The sequence below is a fragment of the Sebastes fasciatus genome, chromosome 5 (genome assembly GCF_043250625.1).
Source record: "Sebastes fasciatus isolate fSebFas1 chromosome 5, fSebFas1.pri, whole genome shotgun sequence".
NCBI lineage: Eukaryota > Metazoa > Chordata > Actinopteri > Perciformes > Sebastidae > Sebastes > Sebastes fasciatus.
Window position 1 is genome coordinate 28,128,030 of NC_133799.1, and position 19,238 is coordinate 28,147,267.

General features: G+C 42.0%; 1 protein-coding gene across 1 annotated transcript in view; it reads right to left on the reverse strand.

The window, feature by feature from the left end:
• Positions 1–14,482, reverse strand: part of slc22a23 (solute carrier family 22 member 23) — a 27,179-nt gene extending 12,697 nt beyond the window's left edge. The window contains exons 1-3 of the mRNA XM_074636275.1: positions 13,141–14,482; positions 10,218–10,321; positions 7,861–8,015 (exon numbers count right to left, since the gene is read on the reverse strand). Coding sequence (XP_074492376.1) covers positions 7,861–8,015; positions 10,218–10,321; positions 13,141–13,569 — 688 coding nt within the window. The 5' untranslated portion in view covers positions 13,570–14,482. The remainder of the gene's footprint in view (positions 1–7,860; positions 8,016–10,217; positions 10,322–13,140) is intronic.
• Positions 14,483–19,238: the final 4,756 nt, after the last annotated feature.

Consider the following 19,238-nt stretch of genomic DNA (forward strand, 5'->3'; position numbering starts at 1 on the left):
AAAAGTCTTTATGAGAAAATCGCAAGTTTTTCAGGTCTCTGAATTGTGACCATTACAACACAGCATTTGGCAAGGCCTGCCTCATGCTGTCTTATTAATGTGTAATTGTTCCAGGATTTCACCAAGTCAAAACTCAATTTTATTGGCAGTCAAGTCTTAAGTAAGGTAACGTTCAGACCGAGTTTATTTGATTGAGGCCAGTCCATCTGCCAAAGCGGATGTCGTCATTGCAAAAATGTTGAACCTAGCTCAACTGTCACTGCAATGCAATGCAAATATTATCCAGCAAGGCTCTGCAGCTGCCAATCAAATATGTGCACAAATTCTTTGTAACATGAATGCCATATTCATCTTGTTTACCTGGCGATCATCTCAACAAAAGATAAATAAACGATAGCTGCCGTAATAATTTGAAAAACACCAAAATCCTTCCTCGTAATGTTATAATATAATTTATTAATAATAATAAATAATAATATATATTATTTTCATACAGTCATAAACTAATTGGGATTCATGTTGATAAATATGAGTGGACAGTGACAACTATTTAGTTTCACTTTATGTCCATTTATTTATTTATTTCAAACAAGTAACAAATAAGTAAAAACCAAAAGAAGAATAACAAATAAAATGAACAGTAAACATATAGTAAACTGTCAATAAATAATCAACAAAAATAAATATTACGTCCGAAAAGGAGTAGGAAGAAGTATACATTTAATGCTTCTACCCTTTCTCCATAACTCAAAAATTAGCTCAATATTTATCATATAAACCTTTATGACTGGTAGGCTATATTATTTTTTTTATTTTAATTCCAACCTTTGTAAAAGTAAGTAAGAAAGTGATATATTTCATTGGTTAGGTAAGATAATCCTTTATTATATGTTGATGTAAAGTGTTACAGCAGCCGAAGGACCTATGGTATCTCTCTTTCACACACTGCGGGTGAAGCATCCTGTCACTGAAAGACCTATTTAAGAACGCATGGGACAAACATGAACCTTTTGTAGTCCATCTTCGGAAGACTGTAGTTTCACCTCGGCATAACATCCACCGCCGTTATGACACTCATAGTTTCTCCACAACAAAGCTAAATACACTACTTCTGTGTCCTCCTCGGAGCTCTGAAGCTCCACATCAAGTAGCATAGTTAGCCTTTTTTTTTTGTTGGGAACATATTGAGTTTATGGATCAATTGCAGGGAAGTGGGTTATGCTGCAGCAGTGGTTTGAGAAGTTTCTATGGATGTTTGATACTTTTGGAATCTATTGTAACTGCTGTAAATCCAAGCTGACTACATCTGCTGTCCGCTGTGAAGGAGCAGCTTTTAAAGCCAACAGAGGGTGAGTATTTAATACTCAAATGATAGCTTTGCAGTGGAGTATTCCTTAAAGGACAGCACTTGTATTGATATGTTAATATTTTTCAGATAGGTTTGGACAATGGGCAGAAAAAAACAGGGAAAAGGTACGAGGAGACAGAAGCTCTTTCCTTACGGCTCCCAGAGGACGGCCCTGAGGTACGTGCTAAATTACAAACTAATAAACGCAGATGCAGAATTGGTGCAACAACCGAATGTGCACGCAACACACAAATCAACACATTTACATTAGCAGAGCAAACTAAAGCTTCTGCCGGCAGCTCCAGCGGAGTTTATTATTCTCTGCGTGCTGCAGAGAGATAACCGTACGATCAGAGATTTCAAATGAGCCACGAGAAAATGAGAAAGTGAGAGTAATGAAATGGTAGAGAGAGAGGAGGAGGAGGAGGAGGAGGAGGAGGAGGAGGAGGAGGAGGAGAATGAATGGGGTAGAGGAGAGTCGAGGGAAGCATAGAGTGAAAATGGAAAAGGCCAGAGAGCTGCTGAATTTAGAAATAGAAATTCAGCGCTGCGCTTACAGTGAGAGGGTGAGAGGAGGGAGAGAAGAGGCAGGCAGAAAGAGTATTTCTGTGGGGAGATGGGCGCGATGGGATGGAGCAGTGCAACCACAGCACATACACATGCATACCTACTGTACAATCATCCATAATACAGTACATGTGTGCTGCATGCATATTCTTGTGTCTCTCTGTCTGATCTGCTGAATCCCGCTGCAGTCTATTTAACACTCAGCAGTCTACCAGACTCTGTTATGTTAAAGTGCTGGCTTTCAGCTTTAATTTGAGGGTTTTTACATCCATAATAGGTGTTAGCATCTGTCCCTTTTATACACAGTATAACACCCCCCCACACACACAGACACCAAAACAACGCAGCAGGATAATCATACTTAACATACAGATGAGCCAACCAACCAAGGATTGTTTTAAGGACAAACAGTAACGTGTTTTTGACTGGCCAAATCAGTCACATGACGTCAATCTTACTCAGTGTGGTTCACCTGCTGGAGACCAGATGGAAGGAAAAAAAACAACCTTGAAACAAGCAAGCCATGAAGCTGAAGTACAGGCCTGGAAAATCCTTCCTTGCACAAGAAAACTGTGCAAGCATGCGACTGTGGTAAAGTACAGCAGGCCAAAGGCAATTGATTTGTTAACTGTGATGGATGTTTTCTCTTCCAAATAAGATTGGCTAGACTGCCAGCTCGTTTACAACCTGTGTGATCGTCTGACTGCTCGTGTTTCTTGCCCTGTATGACTCGTTTTTTAATGATGTTGCCGCATGCCCAGATCTCAGTCCAGCTCTTACAGCCATACAATCCTGAGCACGCCCTGATCTCCGAAGCCAATGATGGGGTCGGCCCTGGTCAGTGCTTGGATGGGAGACTGTGAGTATGGTCTTATTATTACAGATAGGAATAATGGTATAAGCTCTTGTTGTACTAAACCAGAATATCCCTTAAAATATAATGACTTTATTTAAAGGTGCTATTGATAACATTGATAACATTCAGCCACTAGATGTTGCATTCTCCCTCCACCGTTCCATTGGATTTACTTCACAACAAGTGGTTGCCGGGCAATTACCGTCAGCCATTTATACGTTTTTTCAACACTAACTGATGACCCAGAGATACCACGTGATACCAACGTTGTTTTACTATTGGCTCACAAGCCTTGTTAGAAGTGGGAACCAAACGTCAGATGTCTTCCACACGGATAAATAAAACATTTATTTCGGACCTACCAACATTTTTTAAATAGTTAAAGTGGCAGTAGGCAGAATGTTTTTGGCATCATCGAGCAGAAATTCAATAAAAACCTTTCAGCATATTATAATTCAAGTGTTCTGAGAGAAAAATAGACTTCTGCACCTCCTTTTGGCTCTGTTTTAAATCTAGCCTGTGGCGGGGGACTTTGACGCTCTCTCTCACTTCAGAGAGAGAGCGTTCCTATTGGCTGTTCATTCAACGGAGGCAGCTGTCAATCACTCGCGAACTCCAATCAAACAGTCAAACTAGGCAGCGCTGATCAAATACGAATCAATATTCTGTTACTATAATGCCTATTTCTCACCTCAAATGTTTTCAGAAACATCTTGTGTACTGTTTAGCTGTAAAATGAGAATTTTGCTCCGGCTGGTGGGCGGTGCTTGGTATTTCCTCAACTGATCTCAACATGGCTGCCGGGTCTCAAACTTTCTCATTTTACAACTTAACAGTACATTACAAGATGTTTCTGAAAACATTTTATGAAAGAATTAGGCATTAACAGAACATTGATTCATATTTGATCAGCGTTTCCTAGTTTGACCGCTTGATTGGAATTTGTGAGTGATTGACAGCTGCTCAGGGACGGCAAGGCTCCAGCTCGGCTCTGATTGGTTGTTGTCCTACAGTCTGGGAAATCTTGCAGATGCCATTAGGAGCACCGGAGGACACAGAGGCACATGATTTTTTTTTCAGATTACCTGTTTCATGCACTACTGTCAGGATATAGTGACCGTTTTATAAAAATAACTTTTTTTTATCATATTTTCTCCGATCTGCCAACTCCAGCTTCACAATCAGAATTATTATAAAAAAAATGTCTTCAGGAAAAGCCATACTTTCATTCGAAACCTTTTTAAAAGCTCTATGGATGTATTATTTAAAAATATATATATTCATCTACATCAAAATGTTATCAATAAGACCTTTAAGTGTATCACACTTGTCCAATTACGTTTGGCCCCTTACAACTGAGAGACTATGTATAAAAAAAGATACACATTTTATCCTCTCAAAACTACAGCGGAAACACAACAGAACAATGTGTCACTGCCAAAATACTGATTGGACTGCACTGTTTCTGTCCTGCAGGGTGACTGTTGTACCTCTCTTGGCAAACAACAAAAGCAGAAACAAGGTACAGTGATGAAAAGTCTCATATTCCACTCTGTATCTGTGTTGTTTTAGTTTGGAAAAATTGCATAGTGGGTTGCGTTGCCTCACTAGTACAGTATGTATTCAGCCTTTGAGGATGTGTTTATTGGAAGCTTCAAATGTGTGTGCTGTTATTCTACATGTCTTTTTACTGTTAATGGGATGGCAGTGTGAGTTTACTTCAAAGCGACTCATTCTGTGGCGGAGAGCCGGCTGTTCATCCCGCTGTATTCATCTACACCTCACACGACCAACAGACACACCTCACACAAACATGTTTTTTGTTGCACTTCAAAGTGCATGCATGCAATCTGTTCTCTCACACAAACAGCAGAGACACTCAACACACAGTTACTTATCCCATCATTGTCAACACTGAACACACAAACAAGTGACATATAGAGAAATTGCCTCCCATTACAGATATTTTTGTTCGGCAAACAGACTGAAATAACAGGAGGAAAATGAGTAAAATGTGTGAGACTGTTGTGTGTGTGTGACACGAATGACCAAACTGTAGAGACAGATGTGGAGGGAGAAGAGGAAATGTGCGCCGGTTTAACACAGTAGCAAATTAAGTCGTCAGCACTTGCAAATAACGATGTTAATACTTTTAATAATGCACGGCAGCAGAGGGAAACGGATACGTTTCAGCCCCAGGCTTTCCTCAGCGTTTCTGAGACATTGTGGGTGTAACCCCTCCTAAACAGCAGCCAGGAACCTGCTGGTGATTACCAACCGGCTGATACAAAACATCATCATCACAAACCAGATACTAGTAAGAACAATAGTAGCAAGAAATTTAAGTCATAAGAATATCATATTCTGTTGATTCACCTATGTATCGCGATTTTTTTTACGATTTTGAAATTGATGTTTTAATGCCAGAATCAATATATATTTGCTTCATTTGAATCTATACAGAGGTAGAAGGAAGTTACCGCTTTTATTGTTGTAGTCTGAGTAACGTGACGTTGTATCCGTCAACCAAAACAAACCGCACCCGGCCGCAGCGAGCCGAAAGGAGAAAGTAGAAAACGGCGGAGGGTCCACATGGATACGTCCTGCACCCTCCCATTTTAAATCCAACGTGGTAAACACTAAACATACGGTAAAGTATGGAAACACTTTGGTTTCACACATTGCCAGGAGAAGCAGAACTAGACATCACGGCTAAAGCTGCATGCTAACTCTGTCATGGACAGGAAACGTTATCGTATTGCGGTAACGTTCGGTCAAGCTAACCATCACTCGCATCTTCGTGGTCCAATCGACCGACGATACAACTGTAGAGCACCCATATACTGACATTTCTGTTAAATGCATTCAAATGGCCCCGATGGAGCTGAACATGGATGTATAAAGAGAACGGAGCTGACGGCAGAGCTAATGAACGGACTTGGCGAAGTTAGCGCAAGTATACACGTGTGACTATGTCCGATTTAACAAAGGGAACTGTATATACAAAATACATATAGGAAATAAGATTGATTTGATTATATTCACCAGAAGTATAAAACATTACATGTCCCTTATAAATTAACATGAAAATACCACTAATTTGTGAGGGAAATGTCTTTAATCCTTCATTTTTGGGTTGCTGGAAAACATTTAATAAATAATGCCTGACAATGACTGATCTATTTGACTTCAGGACATCTCAGACTACATACATGCTGAATATCAAACATTTTTACTGTATTAATTTAGATATTGTCTAAAGTAAAAGTCCGTAGAAGTGTATGATTCAACTTTTTCCCATGATTTAGTGTTAAAACATTTAACAAAAATTGCAATAAATCGTAATATTGAATCGCAATACTTGTAGAATTGCAATACGGGTAGAATCATATCGAATCTGCACCCAAGTATCGTGATAGTATCAAATCGGGAGATCAGTGTATCGTTCCAACCCTAATATTTTGTCCCTGCTTATCATTCTGTTTGTTTGAGTGCCTGATTTAAAGTAAAGTCAAGTAAATACAGACCTGAAGCTCAAAGTTATAGGAAATAATTGCAAATTAAATCTCAATATTGGTTAGAATAATCACAATTAGATCTTTTCCTCAACTCGTTCAGCCCATACAGCGTTGTCTTCATCGTATACCCATCATATCAGATCACTATAAATCCCATTCCCCTCTCACATTCTCAACTACCCGTGACTTTGACTTAAAGGGCCACAAAACACAACAGTATTACTGTTTCGTTTGCCTTTGTATACATCACAGATTAAATTCAACTCTCGGGAGTCTCTCTCGGCAGACGGCTCAGAGGCGTCCATTTTGTTTGTTTGTTTTTAGAAGCAGTTCAGCAGATATTTATCAGGAACCCCCGCTGAGAGGGACAAAAGCCGCCCCACCGCCCGAGCTCAAAGTCTGCCCCCGCTTCATGCATAATGATGACTAATCTCCTACTGGCCTGACAGAGAGGAGGCCTGCAGAGGGTGAGAAAGGGGGGACAGCAGCAGGGAGAGGGGACGGTGGGGACGGTGTGGACGGTGGGGAGTGTAGTGGGGGGGGGGGGGGGGCATTCTCCAGAGAGATGAAAATCCTATCAGCCAGTTTGGTGTCACCTTGGCCACTGGCTATTATGCATTGCCACAGAAAGGACATACTGTAGAGGACAATATAAGTCTCTGCACCAATTTGCATCACAAACATAAAGAATTAAAGCACTGAATTGTTAAATTACCTTGAAAGTAGGCTACTGTAATTTGGTGTGTAGTCAACATATCCACTAATTGAAAGTCCCTGTTAGCTGCTGCTCCACTAGCTTCTGTATCCAACTTACTATCTGTATTCCCTGTAAAATACATGAGTTTCTACAAGGACACTTGCTATTAGTATTCAAACCCCTCTGGTGATTTTAACAAAGTTAAATACATACAAAAAAATTACCACTCCCAAAAGGTTTTACCACCATGGCAGTGCGTCAAATACATAATTGTAACTGTTAATTTCTCCCTTATTCATAATATCCACCAACACTTTATTCCTATGTCATAGGTCCAAATGGTTAGCTGGAATGTGTGCTGACAAAAAATGTGAGGATACAGTACAGGTCAGGGGAGGTATGCTGCCAACAACCATCAAAATGTCATAATTGTAATTGACAGCTTATATTCATTTTGACCTTTCTGTGGATAGATTTCTTGGTTTATTGACAGAATTTGACTATATTACAAAATACATTCAGATTTTGTCATTGATATAGTGATAAAGCCCTAGACTTACTTCCATTATTGTCCCTGATTTATTTATTTATTTTATTAGATATTCTTTATATATTTTTTTTAATTTATTTTATTTATTTTATTTATTTTATTTATTTTATTTATTTTATTTATTTTATTTATTTATTATATACTGTATGTGTAGATAGATAGATAGATAGATAGATAGATAGATAGATAGATAGATAGATAGATAGATAGATAGATAGATAGATAGACACAATAAATGACAGAGCACGAATGAGGAAATACAGGAGCGGGAAAAGCAGAAATAAAAAAGCAGACCGGCACGAGGAGGTGACAACATGTACTTACTGAGCACGTAGAGGGAGAGAGCGAGGCCCGCCAAGCAGAAACCCTCAAAGAAGCGCAAGGTGCTGAACATGGTGACGTTTACAGAGAAGGCAACACTCAGACCAAACACCAGCATGAAAAGCACCGAGATAATCAACACCGGGTGTCGACCAAACCTTTAGAAACAGAGAGAAGCAGGAAAGAGAAAGACGTTGCAAAGTGTTTAAAAACAGTCACAAACTGAGAAAAGAAGCTTTTGATGTGAAAGGGATCTTTCCCGTCATTGTTGGCTTCAGACTCTGTGGACTGCCTGGTTGAAGGGGGGTCAATAGGTCAATGGGTCAGGTCAGAGCTGAGGCCTCTTTGGCCTGCGCCTTTCTTTACATTGTTTCCATGGTTACTCATCCCAAACACAATGTAGGGACTTTTTTTCCCACGAGGCAGCTCAGGTGGTTCACAGACTGCAGATGCGACCACAATGAATATAACGGGCAACAGCGTGCCTGAAATGGTCTGTTCACCCAATTACAAATGGATATTTTCTCACTTAGCCCTGCAGATAGATTTGGTTTTAATTATCAGTGTTTTGAGATTTAATTTGTGGTGCTCACAGCTTTAAAAAAAAAAAAAAACGTCATTTAAGTAGTTTAATAGCAACATGTCTGTCTGAAAACAATATCCTGGTAACTCCTGCACTGTATTTATTAGAACAACTTTCTACCGATGGCAGTAGGATCTGTGGATTAGCCAGACTGATCAGGACATTGGGAAAAAAGTAAGAATACAAAAATGTTTTTGAATGAGGCCCAGTGTTTCTGAAACGAGTTGTTGCTGTTGAATTTTGACATACTCACTGGTAGCCACACTAGTAACCTCATTAGTAGCCACACTAGTAACCTCACTAGCAGCCTCACTAGTAGCCACACTAGTACCCGCACTAGTAGCAACAGTCACACTAGAAGCCACACTAGCAGCCTCACTAGTAGCCACACTAGTACCCGCACTAGTAGCAACAGTCACACTAGAAGCCACACTAGTAGCCTCAATAATAACCTCACTAGTAGCAACAGCCACACTAGTAACCTCACTAGTAACCTCACTAGTAGCCTCACTAGTATCCACACTAGTAGCCGCACCAGTAGCAACAGCCACACTAGTAGCCTCACTAGTAGCCTCACTAGTAGCAACAGCCACACTAGTAGCCTCACTAGTAGCCTCACTAGTAGCAACAGCCACACTAGTAGCCTCACTAGTAGCCACACAAGTAGCCACACTAGTAGCAACAGTCACACTAGTACCCACACTAGTAGCAACAGCCACACTAGTAGCAAAACATCTCACTAGTAGCCACACAACTAACCTCACTAGTAGCCACACTAGTAGCCGCACTATTAGCAACAGCCACACTAGAAGCCTCCCTAGTAACCTCACTAGTAGCAACAGCCACACTAGTAGCCTCACTAGTAGCTTCACTAGTAGCCTCACTAGTATCCTCACTAGTAGCCACACTAGTAGCCACAGTCACTATAGTAGCCACATTAGTAGCCCCATTAATAGCCACACTAGTAGCCCCATTAGTAGCCTCACTGGTAGCCACACTAGTAGCCACAGTCACAATAGTAGCCACACTAGTAGCCTCACTGGTGGCCACACTAGTAGCCACAGCCACATTAGTAGCGTTGCTCTAGAGATGGTAATGCTGATCAGCCAATCGATCCAGGCTGAAATATGTCCACAGATGTCAGATGGACTGCCAAGAAATTTGGTTCAGATATTTTAGATTTATTTTATCCAGTTAAATATATCCACATCTACGAGATGAATTGGCACAAAACATTGGATTCAGAGTGAAACGTCCTGCCAATTATTGGGTGGATTTCCATGAACCTTGGTACAGACATTCACATCCACCACAGGATGAATCTAAATAACTTTGACGATTCCCTGACTTTTAATCTAGGACCATCATCAGGTCAAAATTTAAATTTGCCCAATACCTTGGTTTATGACCTAATACCTAAAGACAAGAAGGTGAACACTATACTTGCTAAAGCCTGCTAGCGTTGTTATTGTGAGCATTTATCTCTAAGCAACACTGTACCAAAGTACAGCCTTCCAGACCCACTAGCATGGCTATACACACACTAAATGTTCAAAGTTTTAAGCATATAAACAAAACTCCATTCATCTCAGTTGTTTTGTGATGGAGGCAGAGACAAAAAACCTACAAAAATAAAACCAAATCCATCTGCATGGTTAGATACGAGTAGATGTAAGTGAGTAAATGCGCTTTTTGCAGCTTAGATGAATGGATCTTTCAGGGTTAACTAACAGAAGCTGCATGGAAGCACAAAACAGACATAAAAGAGGCGGTTTACCAGTCAGCCATGACACCCATCACTAGGTAGCCAAATATGGAGCCCACCAGCAAAGAGAACTTGGCAATGTGCACCTTCCAGGCTGAGTCACACACCAGGTTCCACTGAAACAAGAGACAAACACAGAGAGAGGAATGTTACGTCAACTTTTGAGAGAAAACCAAGATAAAATGGAATCAAACATCAGCATCTGAGCAGTTTTAATCACAAAACTGCAGAGAAATACAAAGAAATGTGGGCTTTTCTCATCAGAAGTCTGTCAAACTCTCTGACTCACTGTTTTGATAAATTCATGAAGGTCGATGCTTCAAACGCTTTTGAAATATTCAAAATGTACATCTCGAAAAGAATAAAAGAGAAAGAAATGCGTGTGAGAAGGGGAAAGAGCAGCATGTGTGTAAATGTGGGCGCGTGTCTAAAATAACAGAAATCAATAGCGTTCCACTCTCTCCTCTAAAGCCTATGGGTCAGTGCACACACCGCCACAGCTCTCAGCATCTGAAACTCAGCCAAGGACACATGTGGAAGCACGATGCGTGCTCTATATTTGTGCGCAATGCTGAAAGTAGAGTTTCAGCTGCGTGTGAAAATAGTGCTGGTTTTTGACAATGATTTACAGAGCTCCCCACTGAGCCCCCTACTGTGCAGAGGGGCAACGAAGGAGATGATTATTGGTTATGACTGATGTTTTTGGTCGTGAAATGGCCGGTGGTGATGTGGAGAACTCAGTCTGTATGGGTTCATTATGTACGGGCTATTAGCACCAGCGTTATCTGAGAAAACAGTCAAATCGGTCATGCAAGCAGGCCAGAGCTGAGTGTTACTCGACACTGCTGTTTGCCGACTTTCAGTGGAATGGTATTGATGATATGACCATACAGTTGTTTTTATCATTTTGCAAAATGCTGTTGTCTAAATTAGAATCCAAGCAAAGGTCAGTAATTCAAGTTTTGTATTTTACACAAGCACATGGCATGATTAACCTCCTAGGAGTCCCAGGGTCCTCTTTCCTTCCATTCTCTCTACAACATGTACAGTTTTTCTTTGGCTTCACATTGCAGTAATGTAATTAAACACTTTAGTTTTAAGTACAGTACAATAAAGGTTGAAAAACTGGATTTTGACACAGGGACCTTCTTCAAAACATGGATTCAAGGTTACGTTATAGGGTGCATGAAGGTGCTTTAGTGTTGCATATTCCTAAATAAATGCACAGTTCAGTCAGGTCCAGTGTGTCGGATCTGGCAGTATCTAGCGGTGACGTTGCAGATTGCAACCAAATGAAGCCTCTCCCGTGTGCAAAGCGTGTTGGAGAGCTAAGAGCAAAGAGTGTGTGTAAGTACGAGGGAAGTGAGTGGTGAAGCAAGAGACAGCGGGGGCAATCGGAGCGGGTAACGTTATCGACTCCGGCCCAAACCAGAAAAGTTAACAGCGTTTGATTTGTCCGTTCTGGGCTACTGTTGAAACATGGCGGTGGCGGACTCCATGAAGAGGACCCACTCACAGATATAAACGGCTCATTCTAAGGTAACGATAGGTAAAAAATCTTATTATCAGGTGATTATACACTAAACAAAACATACTTATTATTATATTCCATTTCTGCCAATAGTTCCCCCTAATTGTTACACACTGGTCCTTAAAGTTAACACCCAACCAGCTATACCGCACAGTAAATCTGGAGCTTTCAGGGTCCTCCTGGAGTTCCGGGCGAAGGGTGCACCAATCCTTATTAAGCAGATTGGTATATTGGCCACATTAAATACAGTTCCTTCCTTCAATGTCATTATAAATGTTCAGTGTTTCTGCTATTAGTTACATTCACGAAGTCAAGGCAGGTGACTCAGTAGGCTACTCGGTTTCGGCACCTGCAGATACACTGAGGTGAGATATCGGGATCAGCATTGGGAGGGAAAAGGTGCATCATTGCATGGTTCTCTGGGACAGTTCCCCCACTTTGTGTGGGGAAATATTGTGATGTATAATGTTGAAAAATAGTTAATAATGTGATACTGACTTATCAACCATATCACCACCATATCACCCTAATCTATGCAAGATTGTACTGTACCATTTCGCCGCACTGCATTTGGGCAATCAGCTTTTTCTGTTAGGGCCACAAATCAGTGGAACAGCCTGCCTGACGATGTGAGGAGCTGCAGCTCTATCAGCATTTTCAAAACCAACTTAAAGCGTCTGTTGAAAGCTGCTCAGCTCTGTACTCACTGATCTTTACTCCATGGTCTTCATGACTTGCTTTTACTTGACAAGCATACTTTGTGATGTGCTATTGTGTGTAGCTGTGTATTGTGCGTTTTGTATGTTATTTCTTGTATGACTGTAGTATGTTCTCTTTGTTTTGACCTGCCAAGGGACTTACAGATGTGAATTAGCTTAAAGCTATAATCTGGTTGGGTGCATCAAATGGTGACATTTATGTTTTAAACTGTACATGGTCCCTTTTAAATAGATACAAAAAAGTGAAGCTATACAGCATAGGCATCAGCTACTGTCTCTGAGCTCAACACACACACACACACACACACACACACACACACACACACACACACACACACTCATCCTCTCATATTGAGGTCAGTGGGTAACTTGTTGGTAGGCTACTAGTGTATCAACCTCTGCTTTGCTCTGAACTGAGAGAGGCAGTGATGATGATGAAGATCCAGGGTGGTGAGGATGAGGATGATGATGATGATGATGATGTGCTACTTATTTTGTGCCTTTTCTACCTTTTTCCTTTTCTTAAAGCTGACTCGGTGTAAACTGCTCAGAATTCCAATGCACTTAGGTGCAAATGGCAAATAAAACTCTTGAATCTTGAAAAAAAAGAAATGCTGGTGAACAGAGAGCTGTCTGCTCTGTCAGAGATAACACTGTGTGGGTCTATCTGGTGCTCAGTAGTTACCTTGGTAACTACATTCTGACTCAGTCCCGTATGCAGCTCCAGCTTCCACTCCTTACAGGAGCACAGCAGACCGGTACCGGTACCGCCCCCGTCCCAGTAGCCCTCCTCCTCGGTGGCGTTGCCTCTGAGTTGCAGCGCCGGTGGAGCCGTGGTCCAGTTGCTCTCGTTGTTGAGGGGTTGCACACACGTGCCATTTGGTTGCGCCAGGAGGAAATAATCCGAAAACTGGCTGAAGCCGATGAACAATGCCGGTATCCAGGTCAGGACCACGAGCTGCTTCTGATGCCTCCCAAATCCCCCCAGAGACGGCAGCACCGAGCCGTCGATGCGCGGCAGCAGCCGTGGCACCGGGTGCTCCAGCGGGGTGAATCCGTTCTCCGGTGGGGGATGGTGGTGGTGGTCCTGGTCCTCCGGCCGGCCGGCTGCCATCACGGCCCGGCCACAAAGAGACGAGGGGAGCGGCTGAAGCAAAAAGCCCCCTGCTCTCTCTGCGTTAAGCCCTTTGACACAAAGAAAGCCCACAGCGTAAAGATAAATCCCGTGTGTGTGTGTGTAGCACAATAAAAAGCAAGATCCAAAAATAATAATAGAGGTCTCCGTCAGAGGCACCGAATCACCGCGCAGTCGTCCTCATGGCTGTAAGCGACCAGGGGATGTCTGTCAGGGGGGTTAGGGGGTTGTGGAGAGGCTCCCGGAGAGGAGTGGACCAGGACAGGCAGGCATGCTCACCAGCACCCTGGGCTTTGTGTGCCATGACTCCCACAGCGGGATCCATCCATGTGGAGCTGAACTGTGCCAGGCCTGCTGGTGGTAGTAGTGTAGAAATGGAGGAACATGGAGCTACTAAATCCACGCTGGGATCCACTTAAACATCTGCTGGTCCTTCATCCATCCATGCATCCATGCGCGCCACAGGTTCTCATACCTGCCCAAACGGTGACCTCCTGGGGGAGGTGCGCATCACTTATAGTTTCTCAAGTATCCGAGCTCCAAGTCATCACCGGGGTCCACTTTAAGTTCAGAGACGTGGTGCTCGGTTTTGTCGCCGTCAAGTGAATGGGACACGGTGGTAAAGCGGGTCTGGAAGCAGAGATGGAGATGAGGAGGGTGGAGGGAGATAAAGCACCGCCCTCCTCCTGGTCGCGCTATGCGCTGCGATTGGAGAACCTTCAAAGGGCGACTGCAGCACTGACGGGCATCTGCAGGCAACAATGATCCCCTTTGTGCAGCCTCTGCCCTTTCACACTAAATATCAAGCTTATGTTTCACCTTTTCCATGGACGCATGATGATTTATGATGAAATGATGAAGAGGAGATATTGCTGCAGAATTTTAAAGGGCGGTTTGTGGTGATGCGTCATATGATTTTTTTTTTTTTTTTTTTCCATAACCCTCATTATAAATAGGCAGTATTAGTTACTGGTTTGGAGACAATAGGAGGAGGATGTCGGTGTTTTTGTGGTGGTTATGTGCTTCCTGTCAGCCGCCAGGGGGCGTCAAACGATCACAATACGTGATACCCTTACATCAATTTGTCTCTCTCTCTAATCAGATTATCAGCATAATAATACTAAAAAACAGAAAATAAACTACAGGTCACACTGGTGGGTTGTCAAATGTGAGTTTCAAATGTCTGTAAACGGATACAGATGGTGAGCGGTGTTGATGTGGCTGCAGCTGCTCCCAAATGACTGAGTGTGTGAGTGACCTTGAGATATCCAAAGTGAGTGACAGGTTCTTCCCTCTGCAGTAGAGAGAGAGGCTTGCAGCCAAGATGGTGTGAGAAGACGTGCACTGTGTGTGCGTGTATGTATGTGTGTGTGTGTTTGTGTTATGGTGTATTAACCTGATATAGCAAACAGTTTTTTACTCCTGAATGACATGAGCTTGGTATTCAGGGTGCGGCTGACAGTGTAACAGAGAGGTGACAACTTGTGCTCAGCTCTCACTCATCTCTCACCTCCTTCCTCACCCCACCCCGCTCCTCCTCCTCCTCGGAGACTTATTAAGGTTTAAGATCGAGTAGGAGGAGGTGGCTGGGAATAAGCTGAGGAGGCTGTATGTGTGTGTCATCTGTTACAGTCTGCCAACCACACCCATTTTATAGCACATACCAGAGCTGGCTCAGGCATTCTTGTGGGCCCTAAACAGAATGTCACCCCCCTCACACACACACACACACACACACAAATTAATTACCAAAAGTTAAATTAAATTGAATCTAATATATTTAAATTAAACTAAACGAAATGAAATGTCACTGTTTGCAATCATTTGATTAGTTTATGGTAATTTTACTAATATATCAAAATGAACACGGTAATGATTTATTGGTGCTCAGTTGCTACACAGCTGCTCTAACCGTTCAACACTTTGGGAAAATAATGCTTATACGCTTTTTTTCCCACGAGTTAGATGAGAAGATGGATATCAACCACATGTGTAGGCCTAAAGTGTTAGAGCTGAGAGGCGATTAGCCTAGCTTAGCATAAAGACTGGGAGCAGGGGGAAACAATTAGCCAGGCTCTGTCCGAAGTTCAAAAAACACTCACTGGCACCTTTAAAGCTCATTAATTAACACATCATATCTCTTGTTTAATCTGTACACAAACAGAGAGCCTATGTAAAACCAGTGGGCTAGCTCCGGGTCTGAAAAGTGAAGCCAATGCAGAAGTGCCTTAAACCTGCATTCTTTCTAACAGCCAGCAGGGGGCGACTCCTCTGGTTGCAAAAAGAAGTCTGGTTGTATAGAAGTCTATGAGAAAATGACCCTTCTTCTCACTTGATTTATTACCTCAGTAAACATTGTAAACATGAGTTTACAGTCTCAAACTCTAGTTTCACATCTTCTTCTAAACAGCATGATGTTCATTTAGTAAATTATGGTCCCATTTAGAGTCAAATAGACCATAAAGCAGGGTATGCTTTAGGGAGTGGCTACCTGGTGATTGTCCGGTCTGGGCGATGTCCATGTTTTCATCTTACAACTTTAAACCTTTCACAGTGTGTTTTGAATTCATGAAAGTTAATTGTAACATTTTGGTCGCCTAATAATGTCTTATTCAGCGTTCGGTTGTACTTAGCTCCACCCTCTTGTGTCACTTCTGGTTGCGTAAAAACCAAGATGGTAATGGCCAAAATCCAAGAAAGCGACGGCCAAAATGCCAAACTCAAGGCTTCAAAACGGCAGTCCACAAACCAATGGGTGACGTCACGGGGACTACATCCACTTTTTATATACAGTCTATGTGTAAAACAGACAATTTCTGGGTGTCGACAAATTACATGCTGTTAAAAAAGGCAGCTGCTGCACCTCCTGTTCCTGCCTTCTCTTTCTGTTTGTGTGTGCAGCTAACTTCAAGTAAAATGGTATTTTGTAGAACCCTTGCAGAAGTAACAACTACAAACACATGCCGCAACTATTTCTTGGCGAACACAGCTCGGTGCTGGGTAGTCCTTTTGTCTCCATGAGGTTGCCAGGCAACCAGCAGAGACATAACAGTAGAAGCACCAGATGGATAAACTGTTGTCCAACAAGAGAGAGATCCAGTTTATAACTCTCCCTCTAAAACCTCAATTGTATTATTATTTTTTTAACGTTTCTGTTCATGTATTGATTAAACAAATAATGTGTTAATTAGTGAGCTTTAGAGGTGCTGGTGGAGTTTTTTTTTTTTTTTTACTTTGGACAAAGCTAAGCTAGCGGTTTCCCTCTGCCTAAAGTCTTAATGCTAAGCTAATCGCCCCTGACATGTGAGTGGTATAGGTCTTCTCATCTAACTCTTTGAAATAAAGTTAACACATTTCTCCTGTGGAACTAAATTTATTTATGCTTATTATTATCAATATTCAATTCAACTTCCGCATATTGGACACAATATTAAACTCTTTTACGTGTGTCAGAGTTGTGTTATTGTTGTGATAAGGCAGTACACTTACGGTTGCATTACCATATGATGATAATCTAAGTGTGACTGTAATAAAAGGAGAACATGATGCAAACTAAAACACATTTACGAAGTGCTTTAGAGATATAAAAACGGATAAATCAAAAAAGATAATAAATACTTACAACATGTAAGATATATGAAAAATAAAGGAAAAGATTATATGTAAAAAAAAAAGATCTTGTGGTAAAATTAATTCAAATCAGAGGCTGCCTGACAACAGTAATAGAAAATGTATATGACTTACAATAAAGCGTGTACACAAAACATGCAAAAACAGCAGCATTGTCCTTCAAATCTAAAGGAATAGTTCCACAGTTTGGGAAATGTTTTCACGGTCTTTCTAAGAGTTAGATGAGAAGACGAATACCACTCTCATGTCTTTGTGTTAAAGGCAGGGTTTGACGATGTTATCCAGTATTTGTTATATTGTTTGAGATGGTCTTTACACCGCTACAGCGATCCATTACATATAAGCTCTGAAAAAGGACCGGAAAAAGCTGTCATTTGTAGCTGCTGTAATCCTGTAAAAACGTCTACCAATCACTGCCATGCGGTCCGCTTCGAAAGAACCAATCAGATGCCTCCCTGCCTCCCTGCTCGTACTCTACCCTGGCTGTGCACCAGCCTGAACTCAAAGGGCGGCGCCGCCGCACGTTTACTTGAGAATGGAAGAGAAAACTCAGCCAAAAGTAGCACTGCCACGGTTACATGTCATGAGATAGCGTTGTTGAGTTGAGGTCCTCTCTCCGCTCTGTGTCTGTGAAGTAGTTACGATGCGCCGGTGCTCGTGCATGTGTGTGGGGGGGCGTTACCTTGGAAGGAGCCCCGAGGTGGTTGGTTGAGACGGAGCTCCTGGGGCGATGCTACTTTCAAATAATGCTAGCTTTCCAACATCGTCGACCCTACCTTTAAGTATGGAGCTAACTGAGTTTGGCAGCTAATGTGACAATGATTTTCATATAGTGAAATAAGTGGAATCAATGGAAGGCTGGTAAGACACATTCATAAATCTAAACCACTACAAAACGCTTTGGAAGACAAATATGTAACATAACATGATTAATAGTAAATGGGCTGAGACACCACCATGGTGCTCCAGGCCAATTGAAATAAATTTACATTGGAGACAGTCTATGCTGTACTGACAGGCCTGGAGTGAAAGAATTCCTCTATGTACGAACAGGTGGAGCAGCATCGTTTGTCTCCATGAGACCAGTGACCCAGATTGGTTCAGGTGTCATGTGACGGCTCTCTGACGGTTCCTCCCTTCCATTCACCCCCTCCCCGGCTCCGTCTGCTACCCCCAGGAGGCATATCCATGTCACCCTGCTGCACAGGTACACTTCTGTCACAGGATAGTGAGTTATAGCAGCCTGCTTTCCTGTCTTACTGCCTAAAGACAGACAGCACTATATACACAGCGTCTATAGATATACAGTATCTTTAGATGCACTGTTGTGTAAGTGCAATATATCAGCTTAAAGTCATAAAAACATGATAGATACAGTAGAGATACAGTATGGGCAGCCATGTTTTGAACTGAGCATCACTCAGTTCTCACCGTTTCCCTGCACAGTCACCTCTTTCACCTTTTCATGCAAAGTCCCTGAGGCGATGAATGAGTCTTGTCTTTCTCTTATCATACTGTATATGCTTGTTCTCTCTCACACACACACCTGCACAGGTGCACACACAAGAATAAGAGCTCATTATTTCTTACTCCTCACTCCCCATGATTCAGTGTGCTCTATTATAATTTTACGGCTGTCAGACCCTCTAGAATGGAAAATCCTGACTCTTCCTTTTTATATGACTGTGTGTGTGTGTGTGTGTGGTTTCTGGTTGCTACACACTCAGCTCCACCCTGACCTCCACCGCAGAGTCAGTACTGGAACATTTAAAGTTGTGCAAATAGTGCATGTAAACAAAACAAATCCAAATGACACAGGCAAATTCAGTTTCAATAAGTAAAAAGAAAACATAAATGAGTCGCATATCAAGGTCACTTTGATGCAGTTGCTCAGTAGCTTCGGCCATTTCATTTTTTTAGCTGCAAAGGCTGTTTGTCTTTATGTGTTTTTTTCCTCTTCATTTATATGAAAAAAACTGGGGATTTATTTCACGTCCATTTCTGTCTCAGCCTCCCCT